Source organism: Zosterops lateralis (assembly GCF_965231275.1).
Source record: "Zosterops lateralis genome assembly, chromosome: 14".
Classification (NCBI taxonomy): Eukaryota; Metazoa; Chordata; class Aves; order Passeriformes; family Zosteropidae; genus Zosterops; species Zosterops lateralis.
Window position 1 is genome coordinate 2,606,153 of NC_139774.1, and position 26,751 is coordinate 2,632,903.

A 26,751-nucleotide genomic window follows, 5' to 3' on the forward strand; every position below is an offset into this window, starting at 1 on the left:
GGGGGATTGTCACCGCCACATCCTGAGCGTCTTCACGTGAGGTCTCCGTGACCGGCTTCAGCAATCTCGGGTTAAAATGCTACACCCCAGAGAACAAAAGCGTTGTCAGCGGAGGTATTACCACAATCAACAGATATTTCTTTCTACGGGAGAGCAGACATAGGAGAGAACAACTCTCGCTCAAAGCAATAAACCTCAGCCACGGTCCCTAAATTACGGCGGGATGCCGGAAGACATTTCCCCAGCTCAGTAACAGCTGCGGAACGTCTGAAAGGATACGGTGGAAAATTGAAAGATGCCGGTAAAATTTTAAAGATCCAGCCAACATCACACTGCCCTCAGCCCGTGCGGGCGGAGCCACGCTACAAACAGGAACTGCAAAGGGGCGGGAGACACTTGGGAGAGGGAGGAGAGAAGGGGTAAAGGCGAGCAAGGCAGAGCCACTGACCGTGTCGAGGAGAGCGGAGGGCTCCGGCTGCGTGTCCTTGGGCGCGGGGCCGGGCGGCGGCGGAGGGAAGTTGGGGCTGAAAACCATGAGGTCGCTCTTGGCCGCGCCGTCGGCCACGCACAGGCTGCGGCTGTGGCGCTGCGAGTACGACCAGCTGCCCACTTCGCTGGCGCACACCAGCGTCGTGGGCCCGGGCCCCGAGAGCACGGCCGCCCGCGGCGCCCAGCGCGACGCCCCGTAGAGCACCACGGCCAGCAGGAAGAGGCTGGACACGGCGCAGATGGCCACCACCAGCCACACGTTGGTGGCCGCGCCGGCCGCCCCGGGCCCCGGCTCCGCGCCCGCCGCCGCCCGCGACGACGACGACGCCGAGGATCCCGCGGCCAGCGCCGCCTCGGCCGCCTCCAGCAGCGACACGCTGAGCGTGGCCGTGGCCGAGCGCGCCGGCTCGCCGTGGTCGCGCACGACGATCAGCAGCGTGTGGCGAGGCCCGTCCGCCTCGTCCAGCGCCCGCGCCGTGCTCACCTCGCCGCTGTAGAGCCCGACGCGGAACGGGCCCTTGGCCCGCGGCTCCCGCAGCTCGTAGCGCAGCCACGCGTTGTAGCCCGAGTCGGCGTCCACGGCGCGGATCTTGGCCACCACCTGCCCCGCCGGCGCCCCCCACGCCGCCCACGCCCACAGCGTCTCCGACACCGGGCCCGCCCCCGCCAACGCCAACGCCGCCTCGGCCGCCGCGCCGCCCGCCTCCGGCGCCGAGCCCGCGGGCGGCAGCAGCGCCGGCGCGTTGTCGTTCTCGTCCAGCACGAAGAGCTGCACCGTGGCGTTGCCGCACAGCGGCGGCTCGCCCGCGTCCACCGCACGCACCTCGAACTGCAGCACCTGCAGCTCCTCGTAGTCCAGGGGCCGCAGCGCCCACAGACGCCCGCTCTCCGCGTCCACCGACACGTAGCTCGACGCCGGACGCCACCCGCCGCCCGCCGAACCGCCCCCCGACCGCGACGACCACGACGCGCCGCCCTCCCACACCGAGTAGCTGACGCGCCCGTTGCCCGCCTCGTCCGGGTCCCGCGCCCACAGCCGCGCCAGCTCCGCGCCCGCCGCGTTGTTCTCCCGCGCCAGCACCGTGTACACGGCCTGCGCGAACGCCGGCGCGTTGTCGTTCACGTCCGACACCGGCACCCGCAGCCCGCGGCTGGCGCGCAGCGCCGGCGCCCCGCCGTCCTCCGCACGCACCTCCACCTCGTACTCCGACACCCGCTCCCGGTCCAGCGCCTCGCGCAGCACCAGCGAGTACGAGCCCGCGAACGTCGCCTCCAGACCGAACGGCGACGCCGGCCACACCCAGCACCGCACGCGCCCGTTCGCCCCCGAGTCCCGGTCCGACACGCTCAGCAGGGCCACCACCGTCCCCACCGACGCGTCCTCCGGCACCGGCACCGACAGCGACGTCACCCGCACCTCCGGCGCGTTGTCGTTCACGTCCACCACCTGCAGCTCCACGCTGCAATGACCCGAAAGAGGAGGAGTCCCTTTATCTGTCGCTTCAATTTGCAATTCGTGTAAACGAACGTCTTCGAAGTCCAAAGTACCCGTCAGTCTGATCTCGCCCGTCTTGGCGTCAATGCTAAACAGCTCTTTGTTACCGATAGGAATCGAACTCAAGATGGTGTAAGAAAACTCCTTATTGTTTCCTTCGTCCGGATCCGTGGCATTCACACGCGCTACCAGCGTCCCCTCTGTAGCGTTCTCCGGCAGCTGCACTTTATAAACCGACTGGTTGAACTGGGGCGCGTTGTCATTCGCATCCAGCACCGAGATCAGCAGCTCCATTGTCCCTGTCAGGGACGGCCGGCCCCCGTCACTCGCCGTCAGCACCAACCGGTGCACGGGAATCGTCTCGCGGTCTAAAGACTTTGCGAGCACCAGAAAGAGAGACTTTCTGTTTTCATCAGACGATTTAACATCGAGTGTAAAATGCTCGCTGGGGCTGAGTGTGTACGAGAGCTGCGCGTTCGCTCCGATATCCGCGTCCGACGCGCCCTCCAGCGGGAAACGAGAACCCGGCACAGACGATTCTGCGATGCTGAGGTTTTTTCGGGCGGCGGGGAAGACGGGGGCATTGTCGTTGATGTCGGTGACCTCCAGCTCCACATGGAAGACGCGCAGCGGCCGCTCCAGCAGCACCTCCAGGCGCAGCGCGCACGGCGCGCTCTTGGCGCACAGCTCCTCCCGGTCCAGCCGCGAGCTCACCAGCAGCGCGCCGCTCGCCCCGCTCACCTCCACGCTCGCCCGCCGGCCCTGCGCCACCAGCCGCAGCCGCCGCGCCTCCGCCTCGCCCGCCTCCAGCCCCAGGTCCTGCGCCAGACGGCCCACCACCGTGCCGGCCTTGGCTTCCTCCGGCACCGAGTACCGCACCTGCCCGCCCGCCAGCGCCCAGGCCGCCTGCAGCACCAGCACCCGCAGCGCCGCGCACCGACGCTCCCCCATCGCCGCTCGATCGCCGCCGCTCGATCGCCGCCGCTCCGGCCGCCGCCGCTGCGTGTGCCGGCCCCGGCCCGGTCCCGCACGGCTCCCCGCCGCCGCCCGCACGCCCCGGCTCTGCTGCCCGGCCCGCGCCGCCCCCCCGCGCTCACAGCCGGGCTCTCCGCCGCACCGGGGCGGAGCCGCCCACACGCCGTTCCCGAGCCTGCAGCGACACCGTGCGCTGCTCCGCCGCCTCACACGCTTCGCCGCAGCGCCCGTGCCTCATCTCCGCCACGGCCATATCTTCTGCGTTTCTTCCTGCCCTAGTCGAATTTCTTTTTCTCTTTCTTTGCCACTTCTGTCTTTCTTTCTCTTTCTTTCCTTGCTTTCTCTTCCTTCCTTAGCCTTCTCTAGCTTCTCAGTTTTCTCTTCTGTTTTTTTTTTTTTTTCTTTCTGTTTTAGTTTCCATTTTCCTTCATTTATTTTGTTCTTTCTTCACTTTGTTCTCGTTTTCGTCATTGCCTTGTCATGTCCTGTCCTTTATTCCCTCTAACCTTCTTTTTCGATCCTTCTCTCTTCCATACCCCTGCTGGTCGGTCGTTCGTTGCCTCCGGCGCCGCGGTGGAGATTATCAAACAGGAGTGATCAGCACTAATTACGGACATCAGCGCCGAACGCAGTGCTGTCATCAAGGTGGACGTTTTTAGGGACCAACGGATTTAGAGGTAATTTCAGTAGTCATCTCGTCTGCCTCTGTCTGCCCTTTCTCCTTTGCTAATTTGCGGATATATACTCCTTCTTGGCTTTCTCATTTATTCCTATATTCTTCTGCTATATATTTGGTTCACTCTTGAACTGTAATTTATGGTTTCATCCTATTTTCTTTTCTTTGTAATCTGTTTTACCTTCTTTCTTTCTTCCTTTCTCACCTTCCTTTCTTTCTGTGCGCAGTGATACCATCAGTGACATGCCACTAAAATCGTTTATGGTTTCTTCCGTTCTCTCTCTCTTTCCATTTTTTTCTTCATCCTTGACATCTTTTTTATTTCTGCATTGTTTCTTCCTTCTTTCTCTTTTTTCTTACAATCTTCTGTTCCCCCGATTTCTTCTGTTATTCTCTTTTTGTCTTTCCTTTGTATTTTTAACCAACTAATTTTTCATATGATTACATCACTCTCGACATGGAGTTCGGACATGTCTTTTGGCAAAAGACATGTCCCTTCCTCTTTCTTGTCGACTTTCATCTTTCCAGATAAGGAACAAACTTCCCGCATTTCTGCAATTTATGCAAGACAGACAGACTGTCCCTTCATCGCTTCCCTCCCCTTTTGGCAGACGGACACACTCCTGAACCCGTTATCTCAATGAAGAGAATCCACGTCACTCTGATAGAGTAGCCCAAGCCCCAGATATTTAGACATCTGTGCAAAAGGCTTCGATTACATCAAACTACCCAGGGGATTATTTGAATCTTTCCTTTGGATATTCAAACTCATCACAGCCCAGAACACCGATACCCCAAGAACGCTGAAAAAGCACGGTACCACCACAGCTCCTGTACACTATTCATGCAGCTGGATGAAGAGCTGTCCTTGCAGCCTCATTTTCCCACCTGCACGATGAATGGCAAACTCTTACTTCTCCTTTCTGGCAGACAAAATCTGCCAGGATACAGCAAGAACCTCTCTCTGCAGGGGCAGAGATCTCCAGCTAGGCAGACATTCTGCAGTTTGTCACCAACGACTCAGCCCACGAGCTACACAGCATCTCCTTTCCTCGGGAAACACTCTTCCCTACTCAAACTCAGCCCCCCTATGACAAATCCCCAATCCCTACTCCGTGCCACTCAGAGGGAAGGATCACTGCCACAGTATGCAGACACTCCCCCACCACGACGACATTCCTCGTTAATGGGCGAAAAAAGGGAAAAAAGAAAAAGTATTACGTACAGTCTCCCTTTCTGCACCCTGGCTAAGCCGATTTCATGACTCTGGGAAGATTTTCTACCACTATTTGAAGCTTCAGGGCAAAATCCTCCACATTCCCTCACAGCTCTCGTCTGCCCGCGTTCACATTCACCACCTGCCCCCGGGCCCCGCAGGCAGCGACCACAGCACCTCCCTCAGGAGCACCGAGGACAAGAATAACTTCTGTTATATCTGTAGCTTCTGTACACAAACCACAGTTCAAAACATTATTAAATACGATTGTGCTACTGACCTGTTTGCGTTCCTGCTTTACTGATCTCCACAGTGCCGCCAGTTCATGTGGAAATCTGCCGCTGGAGGCAGTCAGGCTTTCTGCGGATATAAATGATGTCTTGATTCCACATCCATCCATGATGCCATTTTTTTGTCTGGCCTATGCCATCAATGCAAAAATGGATTCTTCCTACTGTGTCTTTGTCACTTACCTGCATTTTCGAATCACAGCGAGCAACGGGGTTTTCTCCCCGAGGAAGACATTCAGACATTTTATGTTTCATATCCCAAATCCTGGTGGAACTAGGCTTTGAAGATGAGTGGTCTTCCCCTCCAGCGCTCCTCTTGAGCGGAGCAGCCCACGGTAAACAGCAAAAGGAGCCTCTGGCAGGCACTGCTGATGCCGAGGACTCGGGTTTAGTAAACCCATTAGCTCATCCTTTTCTCATTCTAACATCCACACGGTTTTGTCCTTCTCTTCCTTGGATTAGGTTTGCAGATTCACACTCTCCTTACCATAGACCACAGACAAACAGACACAGGCAAATCCATTCTATCAAATAGAACAGCATTTGTTAACTTTTTCCAGGTGCAGGCAACAGAATTGATCGTTTTGATAAGAGAGGACTGGCGAGAAAATCCTGCACAGCACGGTTTTTGTCAGATTGATCTGGAGACATGTTCAGGAACTCTTGAGTTTCCTGGAGTTTTCTGGCAGGTTGTTTTAATTTCTATAGCAAAAGGAAATAACGATTTGGGTAGAGATCACTGTCTTGACTCGTGGATAGGAGGATATGCTGGGGATGATCTTCTATCAACAAATCAATCATGTTTGCTCCACGTGAGTCCAGGACGAGAGGTGTTTAAGCAAGACAGATTTTGGCTTTTGGCTTGGTTTATTTTCGTTTGTTTGGGGTTTTTTTTGTTGTTGTTGTGTTTTTTTTTTTTTTTTTTTTTGTTTTTTTTTGTTTGTTTGTTTGTTTTTTTTTGTTTTTGTTTTTGTTTTTGTTATGTTTTGGGTTGGTTTTGGGTTTTTTGTTTGTTCAGTTGGTCTTGTTTTAATTTTTGTGGTGAGTTTGTTTCGGTTGATTGGAGTTCCCTCCCCCGCTACTTACCTGTTTGCTAAATTAATTCACTTACCTGGAATAAGTAGGTCTTCTCTGGAGAAATATTTCATGCCGTGTTCATGGAGGTGAAAATGTTATGCCGATGTCAGCAAAATCGATCTACAAGTATCTTAAGAGCCATACTAAGTTAGGACTGCTGTATGTAAAATGTAGTAGGATGTTTTAAATCAGTAAAACAGCTGTTAAGGAGGTGACAAGCACTGACGTCGAGGACACAGGACACGGTGTCCTTTTTAATTTGGTCTGAACGTCTGTCTATATCATTTTCATATCCACCAAGTAGCAGCTTCACTAAATGGTCCCACAATGCCGGATATCTGACTTTAGCTAGAAAAAAAATGTTTCTAAACGCAAAGACAGAGTCAAAGACTCCAAGATCACCTACAGGAAGAGCTGTTTCTTTCTTATTCGGATCCAGTCCATGCGGGATTCTCACACTGATTAAATCCAGCCACCACCTGAGTAGCAGTGGGGTAGTGGGTGACATTGGCAAATCCTTAGGCATTGACGCGTTGCATTGCTACCACAGACTAACAACTAAATGCTTTTATACCACCTGCACCTATGAGGAAAACCCACAAAGGTCATAAGAAAAAGCTGAAATGATCCTGCAAAAAGCACAGGAGTTGGTGGAAGGCTTGGTTTAGCTATTTCAACTTTGGTCAGCCTCAGAGCATTCCCATTGCTTCTCACTAAGCCGCGAGACGTGAGGAGTGGTGATCCACAGCGAGGATCTGTAGAAAAAAATCAGTATGAACTATTCATCTTAAAATCTTGAAAGCCTATCAGGTACTTGAGCATTATTTTGAGCCTTCTTCATTAGGCAGGAACAGGTGAAAGCCTGGTTGAAGTCCTGAAAAATAATAACCACCCGTTTCGACACCCCAAGTTCAGAGCATCCATCAGAGCTCACAGACTGATCGCTGGACTCTTAGAAAAGCACGAACAGCCCAGTGGCAAACACAAGTCAAAAGGTTCGTCTCCTACTGTTGTTTAGAGGGTGGAGAGACACACTGACTTTTCGAGGGGTGTTTGGAATGCTCTATTTAGACCCGCGCTGAAAATAAATAATTACTCCAGTTACACTTGGAGACAAGAAATGGAGGATTGGCAGGAAGAAGGAAAACCAGGAGCTCCGACAGAATCGCTCCCGTCATCCAGGAGACTTCCAGCCCCACCACCCCGAGATGGAAAGCACCGCACAGCAGCTCCACATCAGCCGCCTCAGGGCGACTGTCTCCATCGACGGGGATCCGGAAAGAAAAACGCGTTCCCTCCACAAGGGCAGAAGAGTCCCGAACTCGCACCGCCGGATTTGCCTTTGTGTCCTTCTCACCTCTTTAGCGCAGTTCAGCGGTTAGAGCACGGCACAGAAAAGCCGGCTCTGGTTTCGAAACCTCCTGAGGCCGAAATCTCTTCTACCATTCAAGAGTAGCCTAAGCACCGAGACAAGGACTGCTCACAGGGTCCCATCGGTCTTTCAGCCAGGCATTCCTCCCTGGACAATGCGAGCGGGGGCCGAGGAAGGAGATGCCGTGGTGGCTCAGCGGCTGGAGCACCCACGCTTCTACACATCACCTCCAGAATAGAAGGGGTCAGGCTCAGAGAGCGGGGAACGGACAACAAACCCGGCCCCGTGCCCCTCTGTCTTCGGGACGCTGGCACAGCTGAAGTCCCGACCTTCCTCGGGAAGCTGCTGGCGATGGCGGTGACCGGACCCGCGGCCGGCCCGGAGCCGTCCCGCTGTCCCGGGGAACAGCTCCCTGTCAGCTCCTTCCCTGTCGCCGCCGCGGCCCCGCTCCCGGCCCGGCTTTCCGCGCCTCAGTCCGCAGGAAGAGAAGAGCGGCACCAGCCGGGAAGCGCGTTAATAAAATATACAAAGCAAAATAAAATAAAATCTAATCATAATAAAACAATGACAGCCAGTGCCAAGGCCCTCCCCGGGGAGCGCGTTCCCTCCCGGAACCTCTCGGGGCCTCTCGGTGCCGGGGCGCGGGCGGAGCTCGCTTCTCTCCGCCTCCCGCCTCCGTCCCGCCCGCCGGAAGCTCCCGGCAGCCTCCGGTCCACCGGCGGCGGGAGCTCCGGGCTCGGCATCCCCGGCGAGGGGTGATGGAGCCGTCGCCCCGAGCGGCTCCGGGTCCCGCTCATCCCCGCGGGCTGACCCCGCTGGCGGCGGCTTTTCCCTTCCGAGCTCCCTCTCTCTTCTATCGCTCGAGGTGTCGTCCTCAAGCGCCCTTTGTTTCGGCTGGAATTCCTCTGTGAGGGGTTTACGAAGCCAGGATTTTCTCACGTGTTAAGAGTTTTAGGGATGTGGAGCCTGGTGGCCGATGCGGGATTCTAAGGGAAGGCGTGTCTGCCCACACCAACTGCGGGCAGGCGGAGGTGTCCGGCAAGAAACATTTTGGCTGCTTATTCCGCGATGAGAGCTCATGCGATGAGCACTCCACGCTCCAGCCTTGCTCAGTTAGCATAAGTGCCATCCAGACCCCCGCAGTAGCCCAGGGAGTCCCGGTTTTCCCGGGGGAAGGGCCGGCACCGAGCCCTGGCCGTGCTCTGCTCTGCCCGCTCCTTCGCTGCTCAGCGCGGGCCGGGGCTGAGCTGAAAATCCTCCGAGAAAACGCATGAGACACCCTTACAGGTGGAGGATAAAACGTGGAGAGCAATATTTACGGGCAGCAATGAGCACTGACCCAGAGGAAAAGCAGGCGAGGTCGGGGACCCTGCCCAGGGCGGGGACACAAGACACCCCTGGGAGCGGGGTTTCTCTGGAGCGGGATAAGGACACTTTGGAAAGGATATCGGAAAAGAGCCTGGAGCTGGCCCAGGGAGCTGGCCGAGCCTACGAGACTTGCAGAGATGCCCACGCTGGCCCTGAAGCCCCATTCTTTGCGGATCCGTGCGGGGTCCAGGGGGTGAGGAAACCTCCCTGTTGTCCCTCCCTGGAAAAGCCGTGCGGGCACGCCGGGAGCCGGGCTGGCCCATCCCGCTGCTTTTCATTTGCTGAGTTCCTTCCCCAGACACCATCAGAGCGGCCGCTCGGGAGCAGATGGTTCCCCTCCGTCCCGAGCTTCATCCCGGACAGATTGCATACAATTTATTAATAACCCAACAGATGCTCGGGCACTTTCCAGCTCAGATTATATTTCCTGATTGCTCAAATCCCGGCGGGCGGGGGGAGCTGCTCGTTTATCTCCCACCGTTCCTCTTTATGCCTTGCCAGCACCGACCCCACGAGGAGGGAAAGGGTGAAATTCTAGTGGGTGTGCCCCCGTCCTAATTCAGGGTAGAAGTGTCTGATGGCAAAACGTGGCCTGATGCCAGCCTTGGTCCGGCGCTCCCAGCCCCGTTCCCCGGAGAACCCCCGCCCTGCGCTGCCGGGGCGGCCCCGCTTCCCCTCCGGTGCAGCCGGTGCCCGGCCCGCCAGGGTCTGGCAGGAGCGACGTGTCGTGCTTCCCACTGAAACAGGGACTTACGCCCTTTAATTCCAAGGGTTGTGCTAATTGGGCCGCGAAGAGCCAGGTTCCCCCTCCCGGAGCTGTGGGGATTGCTGTATCCAGGTGAAATTAAAACATCATCGTGAAAAAACCCTCGACACGAACTCCCCCAGCCTTGGGCAGTTCGGTCAGCGAGACAGGCAGAGCTGAGGGCCGGTAACCTCTTCTCCCTCATGAACACAGCTTCTTAAGAGAGGAGTATTTGTATTTTAAGGAGGGGGATGTATGAGAAGATGTACAGGGCTTATGCCCTGTGAGACCCCTCCTGGAACAAGATAAAATGCTCTGAGCTCCAGAAAAAGCCATCACAGACCTTTCAGCAATGCTGTGTTCAATTTTAATGTATAAAATGGGCTTTTCTTTGCTCTGTAGGGAGAAGCACAAAAGCAGCAGGTTGTTTATCCTACTGAATAAACTAAATGCAGGTCTCTGAGGGATCTTATGCAAACCACTTACCTTGAAACACAACCCCACGGGAAAGAGAGCTATGAAGAGAGGCATAGTTAATGTTTTACATCTTCAAAGCAGCATCCAAGTGCCTGGCTCAGCACCAGCTACCATCAGGTATCATGGAAGGTAGGGGCTGTGATTGTAATTAGGAATGCAGGAACCACTTTTAAGACAGAGGTGACAGGATATTTGGGGCTGGAGTTTATTGGAGCCTGAGGCAGGGGTTAACCCTAAAGGCTCAAGGCTAAAACTGAGTCTTGAAGCTGAAGGTTAATTGCTAAAGAGAGTATTTGGAAGGAAAATGCATTTCTTATTAGGACGCACACCACAGTGTAGCTTTAAAATAAAAATAGGCAATCGTTTCTGCTCAGTGGTAAAAGGCACTTCACTTTCCATGAATGCAGGTGAGAGACACTCTCAGCAATAACAGCAGAAGAATATTAAAGTCTGTTACATTTTTCATAGCCCTTGACATTTGCAATATAATTCCACTTCCTTGCCTTCACCAAGCCAAACAGATTTAGTGCAGAGGGGGAGTTTTCTTCATTTCAGCCTCTGTAAATAAAGTCAGAGAATTATGTGGCTGCAGGAAAATAGTTCCTTGCTCCTTGCTCTACAGCAAGAGGGAAGAGCAGCATGAAATGATGGAAGGGGAAATCAGGATATAAAAGCTCAGGGGGGTGTGTTACGATGGCCAGAGCAGATGATGCAAAGGGGGGTTGTGGGCTGACAGAGACTGAGCCCTCTGCAGTTTCAGGCAGAATCCCTCTAACACCTGGCACCCGGAACCCACAGCAATTTCATTTCTTATCCAGAGGTTCCCCTGGTACCTCAGGTTCCCTGAAATGTCCACCAGAAAGTGCAGGGAAATTCCAGCACTGGCACAGATTTCCTGGTCAGAGAGTAGCTTTTAAATTCAGTTGTTAATGCTTTGTCCACTCTTCTTCCTTGTTTCTGTAATAACAACTACCAATATTATCCAATGGCAGAAATTCTTAGAGTTGGTTAAATTAGACAAATCTCTACCCATAGTTCTTTTATTTGCTTTTGCTGTACACCAGCTGTGCGGGTCCTGAAAGCCGTCTTCTTTTTCTTTCACTGGCCTTCCAAATACTTACATCATTGATGAGTTCCCTAGGTCCCAGAGTAAAGCAGAGAATGAGCAAAACCTGCAAGAGCAACAAATCATTTTCTGGATTAATCAATGTTCTTCAATCACTCACCACTTTCTGTCACTGACAAATTGCCACCACAGTAAGTAAATCACCTTCAGTCACCCACATATTTTCAGGGAATGTTGTAATTATGTGATCTGGTGCTGTTTTGCTTATTTCTAGTCCTGACCTCCTCAGTAATAAACTTGAGAAAAGGGAAATACAGGCACGACCAAAATAACAGTCTTGCAAAGTAGAACCTCGTAACAAACCAAACTAAAATGATAAGGATTCACTTTCTACATTTTCCCCTTTTGTTCACATCACAATTGCCTTGTGAATGAAAAGCTGAGCTGTTCTATTCATCACTTGGAGGGAAGAAACATCCATAAAGACCAAATGGAATCATCCTCTGAAAGATCAGCTGGATAAACTTGCAGGAGAGAATTCAATTGGGAACTTTAGCTATCACCAGAGAAAGAGGATGTGTAAATGTTTGGGGAAGAGAGAAAGAGGTGGGGAACTGGGGCTCACGCAGCAATTATTCCAAATAGGAAGAATGTTAATTATCTGCTGACTGCTTCTACCTGTACAGATTTCTAAACAGGCACAACAGGCACAGGTAGTGATGCAGGACCAGGCTCTGCAGGTTGTCCTTGTACAGCTTGACAGGAAGACATTGAAGTTTTCCCCAAGGTACGAATCTGGTATAAATCTCTGTCTATATTCTAGACAGAAATGGTTGAATTATAAGTGATTGCAGAGGCTTGGGCAGTTTGGAAAAATTACTGTGAACAGTTGGCCCTCTTCCACGTCTTAAATCACATTACAGTCTCAGCTAAAACTCCTCTCCTCTCCTCTCCTCTCCTCTCCTCTCCTCTCCTCTCCTCTCCTCTCCTCTCCTCTCCTCTCCTCTCCTCTCCTCTCCTCTCCTCTCCTCTCCTCTCCTCTCCTCTCCTCTCCTCTCCTCTCCTCTCCTCTCCTCTCCTCTCCTCTCCTCTCCTCTCCTCTCCTCTCCTCTCCTCTCCTCTCCTCTCCTCTCCTTTATATTCCCAAAACTTCCAGTGTTTAAACTCAGATGAATGATCCTGGCAGTGTCACAGAGACATTTCCTTCCTCTCCAGTAATACCAAAATTACGAGGTTGCCCTATATTTGAGATGGGAGGCCAAAAATTTGGGCCCATCAGCCGAGCCTGATGGGTGTGCAGCTAATAGGAGGCATGATTGGTGCAGGGCACATCCAGGCTTTGGGAGATTCCTGGGAAGCCTGGCTCCAAATGACAAATAATAATTAAAAAAAAAACCGGTTTGCTTGATAGCTCAGCCGAATATTGCCCTGGGCTATGTGTTTATACACAAATATGGAAGTGTCCAAATTGCCTCATTTCTTGCTGTGGTCACAGCAATGTGTTTGGCTCCTTTGGGTTAATAAAAGCAAAAAAAACTGTCATCACAGAATCCCAGAATAGTTGTGTTTAGAAGAGATCTCTAGACAATACTTAGTGTGTCATATTGTGTTCCCTTGCTCTGCTCACAGCAGGTTCCTCAGGGCTGAATTCAATCAGTGATTTTACTGTTTGTTTCCTTGGGATCAGCTTTCAGCATTTGAAAGCTGAAAAAATTTGATTTATTTGAAGGGTTTTGCTTGGTTTGTTTTGATGGAGATGTGTCCACATCATTCTTGTTTCAGAGGCCTTTCTGTGTACATGAGCTTAAAAATGTTCCCTGTCTTTTTCAAGCCTACTGCTCCCTGCTCATCTTTATGGCAACAACCAGCTGTATGTGTGCCAGAAGATTTTACTGGAAAAAACGCCATAAAGCAGCAAGCAATCCAGTTAAGCCAATGAATGACAGCACCACAGCCCCAGCCTGGAAAGCACTGAGAGCTGCATCCAGACTGATGCTTAATTTGCCACCAAAATAAATAAATAAATCAAGCCTTAAGCACCCTGAGGTTCATCAGGGAAACAAAAGCCAATGCAGATTAGCAGATTCCTCACTAGTAACTGGGAGGAAAGGAAAAAAAACCTGGAGCCTGACTCACAGGCTCAGCCCATGCAACAAATCCAGGCATTACTGTCCCCTATATTTTGCAAACTGCAGGATGTCAGGGACTGCAAATTTCCATCAGCCACCCTAGTCAGACCTGCAGCACAGAACACTGTCCCTGGCCTCTAAGTTTTCTTTTTTCCCCCAATATTGTGGTTTCTTTTGGACCAAAGCACACTCAGGTCTGGCCCACAGGAAGATTTGCTGTCTTCTCTCTGTTCAGGGCTTTAGTTCCAGAGGGCTCACTAGAAAGCTGCAGCATGAGGGACTCTGCAGTTGCTTTATTTGTTCTGGAGAATAAGAGAGAGTGCTGTTATCCCAATTTTTTTGCTAATACAAATTTCTTGTCAAGCTTAGTCCACTGCCTTGTTTACCACTTCATGGCTTTTCCACTGTATCCCAGAAAGAAACCAGACATACAATCCTAATGAAAAGCTCAGCATGTAAAGAGAGAATTTATATTTCAGTTCTTGCCTTTGCTATTGGTTTTACAAGTGATTGCTCATCAGAAACCAATTACCCCAGAAAGACTTGGGTTTGGGTCCCTACTGATGTTAGCAGGATGAATAACCTCATTTACAGTCTCTCAACTGGAAAACAAAAAGTAATGATAATAAAAAAAAAAAAAAAAAGTATTTTCTAATTCTCTCAGCCTCCATTGTAATTCACAAGAAAATTAAACTAATAACTCTCTCTGTGAGCGTGTTATGCAGATGCCGGGAGTCAGGGATAAATGTATGAAACTATCCTAGGGAAAGTCCCCCGGGAAGGAACCTCTGAGCAGACAACTATTATGCCTTGCAACACTCAGAGCTTCTCCAGCAATGCAATCTGTGCAGAGAGGAGGCTGTTTCAATTTCCTTCCTTCTCCCTCCCCCCCTTTTTGGTTGAATTCCACTTGCAGGCAGCAAAAACTTCTATGGTTTTTTTGCTGGGCTTATTTCCCACTCCATTTCCCATTTGCATATAGAGGCCCCTTTATGAAAAAATTCTCCATGCCAACAGAATCAAGCTCTTTAGAAGTGGCTCCCAGAGTGGTCTTCCTTCCTAATACCTTCAGCAACCAGGCAGGCAGGTTTGGGGGGGGGGTGACATGAGGGTCCCCCCTGTGCTGCCAAGCTCTGTGCTGTGATTCATCCCTGCAACTCACATCCAAGTCTTAAATTAATTTTTAAAAATAATTTTAAAGAATAAATGGCATTAAAAAAAGAGTATGTGATTTGTCTCTGCCCATCTCCAAGAGAGGAGGAGCAGGAACAAACTTATAGCTCCTCCCTTCCAAGACTGGGGGTGTCCTGCTGATCCCTGTGTGGTTCCAGCCTGGATTTGGGGCGCCACAACGCTGGGCACAGCAGGGCTCAGGAGGCACAGGCACAACAAATGGGATGGTCCTGTCCCAGCTGGGTGCTGGTGGAGCTGTGCATCATGTGGCTAACACGGAGGGGGCACCATTTCACCAGGGATTTGGCAGTTTGCAGCCAAATCTTCGTGGATCTTTATGGATACACAGGAAAAGCGGAGCAAAATAGGGACACCTGGAAGTGACTGGGTCAGGCTTCTGCTCATAGCAGGGTCAGGTTTGATTGAAATGCACTAAGGAGCTACAGCAGATACAAAATTTGGACCCAAAAAGAGGCAGAAGAAAGGCCAGTAGGTGGACCCAGGAGGAGCCTGCTGAAGTGTGCTCAGATATCAAAGGAGTAGAACCGTCAGAGCGTGTGACAACCGTCAGGCACTGAGGGGGTTAAATGGTTCATGTCATGTGGCACAAGGAGCCAAGAGGACTCTTGGGGAACATAGGAAAGGGATTCAGCCCCAGACGATCATCCTTTTGATGATCTCCTTACATTCTGGGGCAGCTGTCAGGCTGTTTTGCAGGGAGAGATTAAGAGGAAGAGGTGGTTTAGGTAAGCAAATGGATTAAAACATTGCATTTCCTGAAAACGGGAAAAAATTTTAGTTTTAGGAACTACATTCAGGATTGAATTCCTGAAGTTTGGTCTGTTAGGGGTCACTCAAAGTAAATGGCAAATCTTTTCCTCTGGTCTCTGGTAAAGTGCCAGTGTCAGGGAGGTGCTGGGCATGTCTCCTCTAAATGATATTAAAGCAAGATCAAGAAGGAAAGTGGGGACAAGATGGAATCCTACAGGTGGGATTCAGCCCCAGATTAAACTCCTCACATTTAGATCTCTGTGTGGCTTTGTTCCATCTGTACTCTGGGGAGCTTTGGAGATTTAGTCAATAGATACTGAGCAACTGCAGAGCAAGAGCAATGATAAATTAATCCTAGAGTCCCCAGCTTCCCCCTCAGCAGTATGAAAAATATTCCTGTTAGCTAAAATACCAAGAAAAATGGACATGGACTTAAAACTAGACTCATCAAACCAGTGAGGCTCTCCTGTGATGCTGCAGCCTAAGCTAACCTCTGAATTTCAGATATACTTGGGCTGAAAAAGTCCCTGTGTAGGGATCTGCATTATTGTCTGCACCATGCTGAACTCCAGTGCTTTTTAGAGGAAGATTTGGATACAGAAATTGGGTGACTCACTGCAATAGAACAGAACAAATTCAGACAGCTCATCTTTTCTCTGGGTTCATGTAACAGTTTAACCCCAATTTTTCTATTTCCCGTGCAGCTTGCTATCGCAGTCTCTGCATCCCGGCCTATCAGAAATCCTACAAATGCTCATAATAATTTTCTTGATTGATGGTTGCTTTTCCTGCTTCTATTTCCTTTGTGTGATTTATTTTCTATGCAGGCAAAATGTATGATAAGACTCTTCTGGAGCTATTTAATGATATTTTCTCTTGTAGACATCATTGAAATGGACGGATTGGATGTGAGACCTTAGTAAACCTTCTGGGAATCTTCAAGCTCTCTTAATTTCTTCTGATGCCTTTTTTTTTCACCTGTTGGTGCAGATATTCCTAGCAATGAATTAAAATAAATATCTCATCAGAAATGCCTGCAGATCCTCTGAATGTATTTCTGATAGTTGACTGCACAAATGTTTTATTTTTCAATCCGTTTAGCATGAACTTGTTTGCCTTGCTTCCTGGCGCTGGAAAAGCACTCTGAATTCCGAGTGCTGAAATAAAAATCACTGCTATTGTTTAAAACATGCAAAAATGTATCATTTATTCAAATGTAAGATTTGTAAGTCATTGAATTTCATGGGAGACGAATCATTAGTCAAAGTGCAGGCTGCACTAAGGGTCATATTTAATTTATTTTCAAAGCCTTCATTCGTGCTTTTTGGTCCAGTGTGTCATAAGTTATTCAATACACAAAGGTGTCTACTTATGTCTCAGAGTAATTAAGCTGATTAAGTCATATTATCACTAACAAGAAGCATTAATTCCACTCGAGTGAATGCTGCAAAACAGAGCCACTGACATTTCCACCACTTAAACTGAAAACACATTATAGGCTAACTGGGAAGCAAAAGCTTCCCTCAGCCCTGGCCTGTTCTTCCATCTGATCTCTGTGGAGGAGTTGGCAACTGATGTTTTCAGAGCAGTGAAAAAGGAAAAGGTGCAAAGGAGCAGAGAAAACCAGCACGTGACAATCATGCAGACGTTTTTCAGTGTGGCAGAGGCTGAGTTATTATGACTGAAGCTGAAGGATATTTATTTCTACAAAACATCTACCGAGATCAAAACGGAAACAGGAGGAAGGGATCCAGCCAGGAACAGGCTGCTCTGTTGGTGGGTTCAGGGAGACATTTAAGAGGCAATTTGAAAATAAATCTGAATGAGTCTTGACCCAGTCTTGAATAAATTGTGTTCCAGCATCATCTTCAGAGGAGAGGAGAGGAGAGGAGAGGAGAGGAGAGGAGAGGAGAGGAGAGGAGAGGAGAGGAGAGGAGAGGAGAGGAGAGGAGAGGAGAGGAGAGGAGAGGAGAGGAGAGGAGAGGAGAGGAGAGGAGAGGAGAGGAGAGGAGAGGAGAGGAGAGGAGAGGAGAGGAGAGGAGAGGAGAGGAGAGGAGAGGAGAGGAGAGGAGAGGAGAGGAGAGGAGAGGAGAGGAGAGGAGAGGAGAGGAGAGGAGAGGAGAGGAGAGGAGAGGAGAGGAGAGGAGAGGAGAGGAGAGGAGAGGAGAGGAGAGGAGAGGAGAGGAGAGGAGAGGAGAGGAGAGGAGAGGAGAGGAGAGGAGAGGAGAGGAGAGGAGAGGAGTTTTAGCTGAGACTGTAATGTGATTTAAGACATGTGGAAGAGGGCCAACTGTTCACAGCAATTTTTCCAAACTGCCCAAGCCTCTGCAATCACTTATAATTCAACCGTTTCTGTCTAGAATATAGACAAAAATTTGTACAGAGAAGAGAAGAGAAGAGAAGAGAAGAGAAGAGAAGAGAAGAGAAGAGAAGAGAAGAGAAGAGAAGAGAAGAAGAAATTCCTAGCATATTTGGAGGATCTAATTAACCCCTGAGTGCCACAGACTAAGTGGGCTGGATCCATGGTCCATGCAGAGGCTCCCACTGGTCCTCATGGATTTTAGCTCTGTCCTGCCAATACCACACCCTCTGGGAGCTGAAAGCCCCCTGTACCCGTGGCTCTACCCAGCCTGACCCAGCTGCATGCAGTGCTGTGTCCATGCTGAGGCTCCCTGGGGAATTTGCTGGCTGCTTCTTGATTCCGTGCCTGGCAGATGGGAGTAGAACTGAGCATCAGCCCCTCTGGGTCTTTCCCTCTGGCCTCTTTTCTCTCCACCTCTGGATTCGTTTTGTCTCTCTGGGATACATTTTCAAGTCATTACAGAGATACAAGTAATGTTTCCATGTGAGCAGTCTATTCAGCAGCAGCAAGAGCACAACCCCCTGTTTGTGCTGGTGCCCAGAAGCACTGTGTGCCTGCCTCCCATGGCCTGGAGCATTTTGCAGCCAACTGCACCACATGGCAGCTTTTCCACTGTCCTAGAAGCAAATCTCAAGCTGGCTGGCAGGTCCCTGAAAGCCAAATTTGCCTCTGGATCTCTGAGAGAGCTGGAACATGTGAAAGGGGCATCCGGAGAGTGTTCTGCTGAGCAGATCTCCAAAGGAGCTCTCATGCCCAGTGCATTACCGGGCTACAGAAACCAGCTAATGCTCATCGGCTGTGCAGGAGTGTTAGCACAGGGAGAGTTGTAAAAATAACTAGTTGTAGGGCAAAGACCTTGCATTTTTAATGAGACCCTGTCCCTGTGGGAGATCTTCAAAGGAGATCTCATCTATTAGATGGACGATTCCGACCAGACATGCCCTTTGAAGAGGGATAGTAGTGTGGTTGAATCAGATTTATGCAAGTCCTCTCTTCCCTAAAGCAAGTCCCTTTTTATTGTCCTTTTTATCAATATGGTGATTGAAATGAAAGATTGAAACTGAGCTCATGTCAGTGCAGGTTTTCCTTCAACTAAGCAGAAGCAGATACTGGGGGAATGTGGGGTGTTGGGGCCTGGGCCAGGTGCTGTGTTGCTCAAATCCATTTTGGAAGATGCCTGAACTGAATATACAAACCCGGGGGTCAGCAAGAAGTACAGATGTGTGTGTATCCATCTCATCCTGTGGGCTGATGGTAAGGAGTAATGGAGAGGACATGGAGGCAATTCAGTGGGCATCAGTGAGCCTTGGGAGTAGGGATTAAAAAATGCCAATGAAATACACTGGATAGTGACAGGGGAGGTGGCAAACCTGTCCCCTTGGTTGCTCAACCCCATGATTTTCCAAAGACAGAGATGAAAAATGTCACTTTCAAATGACTGTGTTTTTTGAGGATCAGCTTTGAGATCAATTTCCCTTTGGGAAGCCACACCTGGGAATCTGATATAAAACCCCACTTCCATGTGTTCATTTAGCTCCTGGATGCCATGAAGCACAGGATGTGCTGGGTGCTTTTGCTGTGTGAGCTGGAGCACAGTGAGCAGCTCAACTCTCCTGCAGAGGGGCTGCAGTCCTCTCCCAGTGCCTGACCAGCACCACCTAAAAATGCAGGGGAGATACTGCCAGAGTTAATCTGGGAGGGGGAGATGCTGCCCTACAGGGAGCCAGGTTCATTTGATGCTTTTATTCTTGAGGCTGTTATTAATCTTATTGTATCCCTTTACATAATTCCCTTGTTCTTTTGAAGTAGTGGAACAGGCTAATACTGTGCAGAGGTCTCAGGCAGTAGCTGTTTGGGGTTCTTTTTGCCCTTAACACTCTCTGGAGACCCTTGAAGAATGCACTTGGCAGCATAAAATCCTTCATCCTACCGCCTAATTGGGACAGGGAATATTTCATCTACCCGCAGTCAGGCAGATGTGAGCTGGGACTGAAGTCACCAGAAGCAGCCAGGTCTCTTTCATGTCCAAAGCATTGTCCTCCCGGGCCCCTGACTCACACGGGTCCCTTTGAGTGCTCCCTGCCCCCTGCTTCCACTGAAGAGCACATTGCCCACTTGTAGACAAGGACTTTTCTGGGTTAATCCCAAAAGCCGCATTGCAGCCTCCTCATGCCAGCCACTGAGCAAGTTCAGGATACAAGGACAACCACGGCTTGGCCAGCTCAGGACTTCATCTGAAGGCCAAGCGCTTCCCACCAACAGATACAAGCTTGTCTATCCCCAGGGAGCTGGCCTCAACACCTGGCACAGATCCAGGTTATCTCTGTGTCTCCTGAGGTGAACTGCTGGATGCCTATACAGGGGAAAGGGTAAATTAACCAGAGAAAGCACCGTAACAACCACAAGTTGTTCTGCCATTAGTGCCACATGCAGCCCCTCTCCCCAGCAGCTCGTGGATGCCCTCACCATGGTGCAAATTCCCCCCTGCCGGAGCTGGAGCATCGAGCAAGGAGTTGTGTGATATCTCCAGCTCCTTCTGGCCATGACCCCAAAGTGCTCCTGAGTCCAGGGAAGGAGGGAAGAAGACCTTGAGCCCCCAGAATCCAGGTGAAGCAAAAAAATGAGCTCTTGGCATAAAAGGAGCACTCTGCTCCAGAACTCAGAAGGACAGACGTATTTCCTGGAGCTGGGAGCACTGCTCCAAGAGCTGTGCAGCAGTCCCTGCTGTCATGTGCAACTCAGGGACAGCCAGGAGCCAGGGTGAGTTATTAAAATACAATTTATTGGTACAAATCAGACAAAGTGAAACAAACTCAGTTTAGAAAGAGCTGTCATGTTCTGCACAGATGGATTCAAAACAAACTGTCCCATGACCGGAGCAATTGGCAATGGTGACAGACAGACTGGTGGACAGGTGCAGGGTGCACAAGGCAGGGGAGAGACTGTTCTGGGGCTGGAGTCCTGCCCTTGAGGGCTCCTGACTGCCAGCTGAAAGTTCTCAAAGAGAAACAGAACACACTTGGAGATGTTTGTCCTGTGCAGGTGGGGCCCCCAGTACACCAGTGCAGGGGCTCCTCCAGGCATTCAGGACTTGGGGAAAACAGAGATCTGAGTGAGGGCAGGGGCAGGAGGGAAGAGACTGTCACCTGTGCTGGGGTCACTCCAATGGTTGGAAACTGTTTTTCTTTCAGATGATGTTGCCTTGGGCTAGAGAGCTACCCAGCAGGGCCTCACCTTGTGCATCTCTCAGTGCCTAAGCCAGCAGCTCTTCTGGCTATCCAGTCCATGTGTGCACGTGTTGTTCCTGGCACAAAGGCTGTCTCTGCCCTGGACCCGGGCTATGTGCAGCTCTGCAAGTGTTGGGTCAGGGTTTGAAGAGAAGCACTCATGAAGGCTGGGTTTTGCACTGACTTCCCAGAGAAAACAGGCACCAATTCCTGCTCTAGACATGCAACACATCCTGCTGGATCTCAGGGACAGAGCAATGGCCACTGTCCCCGTGTGTAGGGTCAGGCTTGGCTGAACCAGGCTTGGTCTGCACACACTTTCCACACCTACTGGGACAGAGATACAGGCATGCAGCTCAGTACATTCACACAGCCAGACAAGACAAAGAAGTGACAACGTTTACAGAGATGAATGGTCCCTAAGGGGACATGGGAATGGGTAAACTCAAGGCAGATTTGCTTAAATCTGGTCATATGGACCTCAAACAGCACCTGCTGCCAGTACAGCTCTGCAAGATGAGATGGGAGAAATTCTCCCTGCCACCACCCCCCAATCCCTGTAATTTTCAGTCTCTTGCTCTTTGAATCGTTTCCACATCCTCTGTTGAGCCACTGTCTCAGCAGCCCCATAAAGTCTTGAGTGGTCCATACATGGAGGTGTGTGCTGTGGGTGGACCTGGCAGCTGAAATAATGCAGAAGATTCCAAGGACAGAGCCATCCAGGCTATTTCAGGTCGTTGTTGATAACCACACTGTCATGCATGTCACAGTAAGTTGTCATCTTCTTCCTCTTGCCAAAGGTGGAGAAGCTGTTTTTGTTCTCCCGGCCTGGGAAGAGAGGCCCATCCTTGCTGGAAAGCAGAGTGGGTGTGCCAGGGATGTAAACGTTGTGCTGATAATCCAGGGCTGGGTACAAGGGGCTATACTGGGGTGTCCAGATGCTGTTGGGGCCTGCTGAAGCCTTCTGAAACTCTAGAGAAAAGATGAGTGTAAGATTGGCTCAGGTTACATCCACATCCCAGAGTGTAAGTCCTGTGTCACCAACCTCCACCCTGGTGCCTGGACACCCCTTCCACCCACAAACCTTCACCACTGCTGGGAACAGGATGTGATGGCCCCACTGCACCTCCAAAAGCCACCAGAGGGTCTGGTATTCCCAGCCCCAGAATCCCAATACTAACCAGAGACAGGAGTCACCAGTGTGCACAGCCTCTCGTGCTCCTTCTGGAGGGCTCTACGGATTTCCCCCACATCTTCCAGGCTCTGGGAGCTAAAGAGAAGAGACTGGTTCAAAGCTGTGTTGGACATAACCTCCCCATTCCTGTATCCCCCTTCCACCTGCTTCCTCTGTTCCCCCAGAGCTGGGTTTGGTACCTTTTCAGGGCAGGTCTCTGTGTGCCTGGAGGCAGCCAGTCCATGTTGGGCTGCTTGGCCTGGAAAACACCGGGAAGAGCAAGGTTGGTTATTGGGACCCTCTGTCAATCAGCCCTGGGACCCTTTGCCAAACACCCAGCCCTGCCAGCACAAGGCTTCAGCAGGCGGGGGTGCAGGACCACATCTCCACTTTCCCTGTGCTCTTTGTGGAGAAGCAAGCAGCACGTGCCTGTTTTGGGAAAACTGAGAGAGCATCGAATCCGCCTGTTCACTTCTGGACCTCCCTCACCCTCCTGAGATATTGAGGTGGTTTTGGGCTTGTCCTCTGCCTCTGGGAGTTTTCAGCCTGTCATTCTGGGGAGAGGCAGGTGGTTTTCCTATTCCTGTTAATTTTCAAAACCCTTTTTTGCATGTGCAATATTTACCTAGCCCAGGTCTGAAGTATCAAATGTAGAGAGACACAGAAATTGGCTGCACGCTCAATGTCCCAGGAGGGTTGCAAAAACTGCAGGAAAATCTAATTAAGTATTAAGGAAGAGAGTCCAGGGGTGCAAGGAGACACGTGGAGAGACTCTCTTGGCAGAGAGTCTTGGGCTCTCCTAAGAAGGGCTGGTTTATTAAAAGTCAGACGTAAGTGGATTAGACGCCTCATCACTCTCCATCCTTGTAATCGTGTTTTGGAGAGTCTTTCACCAGGAAAATTAGACATTCCTCATTTCAATACCTAACAAATGTTGACATAAAATCCTGCCCCGAAGACCCCACTCCCTGCCTGCTGGCACAGCCTGGTGCAGAGCAGCAGCCAGGCCTGGGACACTGCAGACCCTGCCAGCACAGGGGAGGCAGAGCAGCAGTGAAGCTCAGACTGTCCCAGTGTGAATTGCTTTACCCACGCGAAGGGGAAGCCACCCCCCCTATCCCACCGCCCCTAAGGGCACTGGAGCATCTCTGTTGCCTCTAATGGGTACAAAAGACGGTGAGAAGGGATTTCCTCTCGCCTCAGCCGAGCCTGGCGCTCCCCCGGTAATTAGACCCGTCGGGAAGCTCGGTGGAGATCCCGCTGCCTGACGGCTCCTAATTCCCGCACTGATCAAAGGCTCTGGTTATTCTCTGGGAGCAGCCGTGCCTCGTTTCCCTGGTGGCAGAGGCTGAGGGAGGGGGCTGGGGGGACCTGCGGAGTGCTGGGAAGCGCTTCTGGGCACTATGTTACCTCTTTGGAGACCTGGAGATGCTGCTCTGGCCGGGACCGCTTCCCGGGATCCTTCTCGTTGTTCCGGGGGGGGCTGCAGGGTTTGAGGAACATGAAGTCACTCTGAGCAGACTCAGGACCGAGACAGACCTTGTAGCAGTAGCCTGGGGGGCCGCCCGCAGGCACATCAAGGCAGGTGGCAGCCGTGGTCCCTGCAGGGGGCTGCGCCGTCAGGTTGGAAGTCTTCAGGCCATCGGGGGAGGGCCTGGACCCGGGACAGCAGTGGCAGCGAGGTGGCGAGCAGCCGTCCCCCTGGCGGGAGCGCCGCTCTCCGCGGCAGCGAATGGCTGTGAGGATGAGGATGGCCAGGAGGAAGGTGAAGGAGATGGAGCCCAGGGAGACAAGGAGATAGAGGGTGAGTGGGGAAGATGAGGAGACCTCTGGAGGGAGGCTGAACTCGCTGAAGTCGGAGAGAGTCTGGGGCATGGTCTCCACCACGGAAAGCAGCAGGGACACGGTGGCAGAGAGGGCGGGCTGCCCACCATCCCGCACCTGCACCACCAGCTGCTGCCGGCTGGCGTCCTGCTCCAGAAAGGAGCGGAGGGTGCGCAGCTCACCCGTGTCGGGCGCCACGCTGAAGAGGGTGAAGTCAGTGGCCTGGAGGAGCTGGTAGGAGAGGCGGGAGTTCAGCCCCGCGTCCGCATCCACCGCCGACACCGTGCCCACCAGGTAGCCAGGCCGGGCTGACCGCGGCACCAGCTCGGTGGCCACAGAGCCGTTGCGCGGCATGGGGGAAACGATGACCGGGGCGTTGTCGTTCTGGTCCAGCACAAAGATGTGGACGGTGACGTTGGCACTGAGCGGGGGAAACCCCGCGTCCTGAGCTTGCACCTGGATCTGGAAACTGCGGATCTGCTCGTAGTCGAGGGAGCGCAGGGCGTACATGTGCCCGCTGTCCGAGTTGATGGACACGTAGGTGCCCACGGGCATGCCGTGGATGTGCCCCTCGGCAATGGAGTAGGACAGGTAGGCGTTTTGTTGGCAGTCGGGGTCTAACGCACTGACGGAGCAGATGGAGGCGCCCGGCGCGTTGTTCTCCATCACGTAGACGCTGTAGGAGGGCTGGAGGAAGCGCGGGGCGTTGTCGTTCACGTCGGACACCGGGATGGTGATGGTGCTGCGGGTCAGCAGGGCGGGCGAGCCCATGTCTCGTGCCGTGATGCTCACGTTGTACTCAGGCACAGCCTCCCTGTCCAGCGCTTGTGTGGTGACCAGCGTGTAGTAGTTCCGGAAGGAGGAGCGGAGCTCGAATGGCACGTTGGGGCTGACCTCACAGCTCACCCGCCCGTTGTCCCCAGAGTCCCGGTCCAGGACACTGATGACGGCGATCACGGTGCCCGGGGGGGCGTCCTCCAGCACGGGTGTGGACACGGAGGTGAGGGTCACCTCCGGCGCGTTGTCATTGACGTCGAGGAGGTGCACGAGCACCCTGCAGTGCACGGCCACGGCCGAAGGTCCGCGGTCCTTGGCCTGCACGTAGAGCTCGTGGAGGCTGGCCCGCTCGTAGTCCAGGCGGCCCTTCAGCAGCACCTGCCCGCTCCGGGGCTCCACGTGGAAGAGCTCCCGGACACGTGGCGGTGCGTGCCCACTGAAGGAGTACTCAATCTCCCCGTTGGGGCCTTCGTCCAGGTCGGTGGCATTGAGCTGGATGACCAGAGTGCCAGCAGGGGCATCCTCAGGAAGGCTCACACCGTAGGAGGGCTGGTCAAAGGCGGGCACGTTGTCGTTGGCGTCCAGCACGGTGACGAGGATGTGCGCCGTGCCGGAGCGCTCGGGGACGCCGCCGTCCAGAGCCGTGAGCAGCACCCGGTGCACTCGCTGCTGCTCACGGTCCAGGGCGCGCTCCAGCACCAGCTCTGCAAACTTGCTGGCATCGCTGCGTGTCTGCACCTCCAGCGAGAAGAAGCCATTGGGGCTGAGGCGGTAGGTGTGCACAGAGTTGGTGCCCACGTCAGGATCCTGGGCGCTCTCCAGGGGGAAGCGGGCGCCGAGCACGGCAGACTCGGCCACCTCCAGCACGTATTCCTGCCAAGGGAAGGTGGGCGCGTGGTCGTTGATGTCCAGCACCTCCACCTCGACGCGGTAGAGCTCCAGCGGGCTCTCGACGAGGAGCTGCAGGTGGAGCAGGCAGGTGCCCCCGGCCTCGCACACCTCCTCCCGGTCAATCCGCTCGTTCACAAAGAGGATCCCGTTCTCCAGGTTCACCTCCAGGTGCTGCCTGGCCCCGGCCCGTGACACGATGCGGAACCTCCGCGCTGACAGGGTGGACACATCCAGTCCCAGGTCCTCACCCAGGTTGGCCACGAAGGCTCCGTGCTCCAGCTCCTCCGGCACGGCGTAGCGCAGCTGCCCCCGCGCCGGGGGCCCGGCCGACAGGAGGAAGAGGAGGGAGCGGAGGAAGAGCTGCCCCCGCCCGGAGCCCGCCCCGGCCCCCATGGCCCCGCGGCAATCCCGGGGACGAGGAGTCGCACCCGCGCCGCCTCCTCCCTCGCCTTCGCTCGCCTCTTGCACTTTCAAAGAGTTTAGGGCTCCCGGGGGCGGCGGAGGAGGGCCTTGCCCGGAGCTGCGGGGCCGAACCGCGGCCACCGGCAGTCGCTTAACCCTTTCTTTGCTGGTCCCCGCGAGGGGCTGCAATCCGGGTCCCGGGGCCACGGCAGAATCTGTTTACCGGAGCCGGACGCACCTGGGGAGGGGCCACCTCCGGGGAGATCCCGTTAACGGCGGTGGGAGCTCCAGCGAGACCGATCGCTGCCCGGGGCACCGCTATTACCCCGCAGATGCTGCGTTCGTCCCCGCGGTAGATTAAGAGGAGCCCAGATCGCGGCTGCTGCCAAATCCCCCGGCCGCGTCCCCCGTCGTGCCGGTCCTAACCTTTACCAGATGGTTAAGCCCCTCCAGACTTGATTACATTTCCCTGCACACCGTTTTCCTTGTAATGCGGAGTTTTTAATTACAGGAGCAGGGGGATTACAGCCCTGGATAAAGCTGAGCCCATCAGCGCGGAGGCACAGAGACCCCCCCCCCTTCTCTCCCTGCCTCCTTCCCACCCCCGACACCCCGCTCGCCCAGAGCCCCGCGTCCCAAATCCCGCTCCCGCACCGGGCAGCCCAGTGTCAGCCCCCTCGGGCTCTCGGGGCACGATCCTGCCCGGGTACCCCAGGATCTGCCGCCCCACACCGCCAGCGGTGCCCCCACCGCGGGCACAAACTTTCCGCCCCCC

The 26,751-nt window shown here is 53.0% G+C and overlaps 2 protein-coding genes across 2 annotated transcripts; both read right to left on the reverse strand.

The window, feature by feature from the left end:
* Positions 1-246: 246 nt before the first annotated feature.
* Positions 247-4,408, reverse strand: LOC310914992 (protocadherin alpha-3-like; the record flags this gene model as incomplete). The annotated part of the gene is made up of 2 exons (XM_083871509.1): positions 371-4,408; positions 247-267 (listed from the first exon to the last, which is right to left on the reverse strand). Exons 1-2 carry the CDS (start codon positions 2,933-2,935, stop codon positions 247-249), a joined length of 2,586 nt encoding a protein of 861 aa, XP_083727635.1. The 5' UTR covers positions 2,936-4,408.
* Positions 4,409-21,632: 17,224 nt separating this feature from the next.
* LOC310915191 (protocadherin-10-like) lies at positions 21,633-25,967 on the reverse strand (the record flags this gene model as incomplete). Its single annotated transcript, XM_083871902.1, has 4 exons — positions 21,633-21,880; positions 22,090-22,178; positions 22,283-22,341; positions 23,493-25,967. The coding sequence occupies 4 exons, from the start codon at positions 25,965-25,967 to the stop codon at positions 21,633-21,635; spliced, it is 2,871 nt and encodes a 956-aa protein (XP_083728028.1).
* Positions 25,968-26,751: the final 784 nt, after the last annotated feature.